Source organism: Dipodomys ordii, unplaced genomic scaffold, assembly GCF_000151885.1.
Source record: "Dipodomys ordii isolate 6190 unplaced genomic scaffold, Dord_2.0 Scaffold94, whole genome shotgun sequence".
Lineage (NCBI taxonomy): Eukaryota > Metazoa > Chordata > Mammalia > Rodentia > Heteromyidae > Dipodomys > Dipodomys ordii.
The window spans coordinates 4659271-4663856 of NW_012267310.1; the positions used below are offsets into that span (position 1 = coordinate 4659271).

At 40.5% G+C, this 4586-nt stretch overlaps 1 protein-coding gene across 1 annotated transcript in view; it reads left to right on the plus strand.

Moving 5' to 3' along the window:
• Pola1 (polymerase (DNA directed), alpha 1, catalytic subunit) overlaps window positions 1-4586 on the plus strand; it is a 312501-nt gene that overhangs the window by 16168 nt on the left and 291747 nt on the right. The window contains exon 5 of the mRNA XM_013026467.1: window positions 3883-3998. Within this exon, the coding sequence (XP_012881921.1) occupies window positions 3883-3998 (116 nt within the window). The remainder of the gene's footprint in view (window positions 1-3882; window positions 3999-4586) is intronic.

The window sequence follows — 4586 nt, forward strand, 5'->3', positions numbered from 1 at the left end:
GGAAGTGGCGCTGTAGCTCAAGTGGTAGAGCGCTCGCCTTGAGCTGAAGAACTGAGGGACAGCGCCCAGGCCCAGAGTTCAAGCCCCACGACTGACAAAAAAAAACCAAAAAACTCATTATCAATCATTTTTATGTTGTCATGAATTTCTAAAAAAATTACTGTTAAAATTCAGCACTCGTTTTTCCTGTGTGTGTGTTTGTGTGTACATGTGTGCATATGTGCTGGTCCTGAAGCTTGAATCTTCGGCCTAGGCACTGTTCCCAAGCTTTTGTGCTCAATACTAATGCTCTACTATTTGAGCCACATTGCCAGTTCCAGGTTTTTAGCAGTTAATTGTAGATGAGTCTCATGGACTTTCCTGAACTGGGATCCTCAGATCTCAGCCTCTTGAGTAGCTAGGATTACAGGCATGAGCCACTGATGCCTACGTAGTTTTCCTTCTAATGTTTAAATCCATATTTGGCCAGTGGGATTCACCTTGAGCTAGTTCCTGCATCCTTTTGATAGGATTCCCCAAATTTTTCTAGCATTTCCTAATTTTTAGGGCCAGAAGATGTATGAGGTTTTCTTTGTACTCTTGTCCTAAACCTGGGATCAGCTTTCTAATGAGTCCCAGTTACTTTGAGTGGATAATAATTCAGATCTAGAGGATGGATGTACTCATTGCTACATGTATTATTATTATTTGCCAGTCCTGGAGCTCGAACTCAGGGCTTGGGCACTGTCCCTGAAATTCCTTTGCTACGACTCTATCACTAGAGCCACAGCCCCACTTCCAGCTTTTCCTGTTTATGTGGTACTGAGGAATCGAACTGAGGGGTTCATGCATGCTAGGCAAGCACCACTAAACCCCACATTTCTAGACCACTAAATTTATTATTATGCTACATATTTGTGTAGTAGCTTTTAGGCTCTTTTCAGTGAACATACTTAGAAAGTTATATGTTGATTTGCCATGAGTTTCTACTGATAAATTTAATCAAAACCCCACACCACTGGATTCTTTTTATTTTGGGTCTGGTCGTAGGGCCTGAACTCTGGGCCTGGGCACTGTCCCTCAGCTCTTCAGCTCAAGGCTAGCGCTCTACCACTTGAGCCACAGCGCCACTTCCGGCTTTTTTCTTTTTGCTTATGTGGGGCTGAGGAATCGAACCCAGGGCCTCATGCATGCAAGGCAAGTGTTCTACCACTGGGCCACCTTCCCAGCCCCACCACTGGATTCTTGTACATGTTCAATTCTGTGTCTACTCTCCTTGAAAATGAAAAACCTTTGTCTTATAAACTGCTTTGTTAAAAGGCAACTCCTTTGTACAACTACTTAAAGATAATTTGAAAAAATAAAAAATAAAAAAGTCTGGGCATTGGTGGCTCATGCCTGCAATCCTAGCTATTCAGGAGGCTGAGATCTGAGGATCGCAGTTTGAAGCCAGCCTGAGCAATAAAGTCTGTGAGACTCTGGTGCTGGGAAGGTGGCTCAGTGGAAGTGGCATTGCATGCACGAGGCCCTGGGTTCGATTCCTCAGCACCACATAAGCAGAAAAAGCCGCAAGTGGCGCTGTGGCTCAAGTGGTAGAGCGCTAGCCTTGAGCTGAAGAGCTGAGGGACAGCGCCCAGGCCCAGAGTTCAGGCCCCACCACCACCACCACCAACAAAAAAAGTCGATGAGACTCTTACCTCCAATTAACCACCAGAAAACCAGAAGTGGAGTTGTGGCTCAAAGTTGCAGAGTGCTAGCCTTGAGCTAAAAAAGCTCAAAGACAGCACCCAGGCCCTGAGTTTAAGTACCACATTGACAATAACAAAAAAAAAAGAAAAACAAAAAAGAAAGAAAAATGTGGGAACATTTTGTGGTCTGTTCAAAAAAAATATGGCTCAGTGATAGAATGTTTGCCCAGCATGAATGAAGCCCAGGTTTTGATTCCTCAGTATCACATAAACAGAAAAGGCTGGAAGTGGTGCTGTGGCTCAAGTGGTAGAGTGGTAGCCTTGAGCAAAAGAAGTTCAAGGACAGTGTCCAGGCCCTGAGTTCAAGCCCCAGGACTGGCAAAAAAGAGAAGAAAAGAAAAGAAAACCTTTGCCTTTTAGAGTATACATGAAATAATTTATAAACATTAACACCTTTCACGAGAACCTTTCTAAAATTATGGATTCTTTGCAGTTTTACTTGTTCTTGACTACTTGTTCCCTTCCTACTAAGGATCTCTAATGTATTATAGTAAGAAGTTATATAAAATAATTACCTGTGTGTTACAGTATCAATTTAATATGTCGATTAGTTTGTTTTTGTTTATATTCACATTTTGAAGATACTTTGTTTTAATTTCATTTTTTGAACATTGTGGAACATTTATATGATTTAAAAATCAAAGTGAAAATGAGTGCCAGTGGCTCACATCTATAATCGTAGCTGCATGGGAGGCAGCAATGGGGAGGATAGCTTAGAAAGGCTAGCCAGGGCAAAAATGTTCATGAGACAGCATCTCAACTGATAAGAAAAATTAATGTTGTGCCAGGCGCCGGTGACTCACGCCTGTAATCCTAGCTACTCTGGAGGTTGAAATCTGAGGATTGTGATTCAAAGCCAGCCGGGGCAGGAAAGTCCATGAGACTCTTATCTCCAATAAACCACTCAAAAACTGTAAGTGGCGCTGTGGCTCAAGCGGTAGAGCGCTCGCCTTGAGCTGAAGAGCTGAGGGACAGCCCAGGCCCAGAGTTCAAGCCCCATGACCTACAAAAAAAAGATTGTTGTTGTATAGCTATCACCCCAGCTATAGCAGGAAGCATAAAATAGTTGGATCTCAGTCCCAGCTGCCCTAGGCAAAAAGTGAGATTCTGTTTCAAAAATAAAGCAAAGAAGTCTGGAGGTATGGCTCAAGTAGTAGAGAGCCTCCCTAACTAGACCCAAAGTTCAAACCCCAGTACTGCCAAAAAAATTAAAATGACATCAAAAGATAAATTTTGCTTTCATCTTTCCATCTTCTGCTTTGTTTCCATCCATCTCCATAGATAACCATTTTTGTTATTTTCTTTTTGTTTGCTTTTAATGGGGCTTCAACTCAGGGCCTCGTGCTTGGTCAGCTGCTGCTCTACTACTCGAGCCATGCCTCCAGCCTGTTTTTTGCTGGAGTCTCACAGACTTTTCTGAATGAACTAGTTTTGGCCTTTGATCCTCTAGATTTCAGCCTTCGGAGCAGCTAGGATTACAGGTGTTGTCCACTAGTGTCGGACTATCATTTTCTGGTTTATACTTCCTATGTTTATATTTACTAAAGTAAACATATAGAGTGTTATTTATTTATTCCTTCATTCATTTGTTAGTTAGAGTATATGGACCATCTCTCCAGCTTCTGACTACTTGTGTGTAATATAGAAACTCCTTTACATGCTGATGACATGTGGTAGCAGTGTGGCTAATTGTATTATTCTTAGTTTATATGAGCCACCATACCCACTCAAGTACAAATTCTTTGTCACAGAAATGTTTATATCAGAGAAATTGATCCTTTATATGTGCAAACATTTTCACCGGGGTTTTCTTTAATCCATCTCTGTAATTGAGTTTATTAGTCTCTTTTTCTTGCAAGTAGATTCAGAATAATAGACATAAAGATGTTTACCACATCTAGATTATAAAGGAAATGAAAAAATAAAGTAGTTGTAGCCAGGTGTTAGTGGCTTATGCCTGTAATCCTAACTATTCAGTTCATTTTAAAGATTTTTCTTTTTGTTCCTTGTTTAGAAATTACTTATTTTCATATTTTGCATTGTTAATATTTTTTTCTCAAAGTCTCATATTCAGGGAATGGGTTAAACCAGGATTTTAGTTTTCCATTTTGATTTTTGGCTGCTGTATGTTTCTAAGTAATTTATATTCCAATAGGAAAAGATGGCAGAGCACACAACAAAGACAAGAGAAATGTAAAGAAACCTGTGGTGACAAAACCAAACAGTATCAAGTCAATGTTTATTGCTAGTGCTGGAAAGAAAACTGCAGATGTGAGTTTCACGGTTTTCTTTGTATTGAATCTTTTCTTTCATGCAGTGAATTTAACGTTTGTAGATAATGGGTGCTCAATATGTGTTTGAGTAACATTTTCCCAATTTCACTTACTAAGTTAAATTTAAGCACCTCAGTGGTTAGAACTTGGGAGATAGAGAAGAAAATTGAACAGAAAAGCTGAATTGGGAAATGTTTAATTTCAGTGACTTAGCAAGAAGTCAGACCAGAGAATGAAGATGGAAATAAAAGATAAGAGTTATACATGACAAGTTGTATATAGACAGGTGTTGTTAAAATCTGTGAATTGTAGGTGAAAGTATTCAGTGGGAAATGGGAAGGCAAGGAATGACTGGTTAGGGTCTCCCTTTCTTGGGCATATTGTGTGGGTGAAAAAAATTTTTTTTAAATTTTATTTATTTATTTTTTTTGGGTCCGGTCGTGGGGCCTGAACTCTGGGCCTGGGCGCTGTCCCTCAGCTCTTCAGCTCAAGGCTAGCGCTCTGCCACTTGAGCCACAGCGCCACTTCTGGCTTTTTTCTTTTTGCTTATGTGGTGCTGAGGAATCGAACCCAGGGCCTCGAGCAT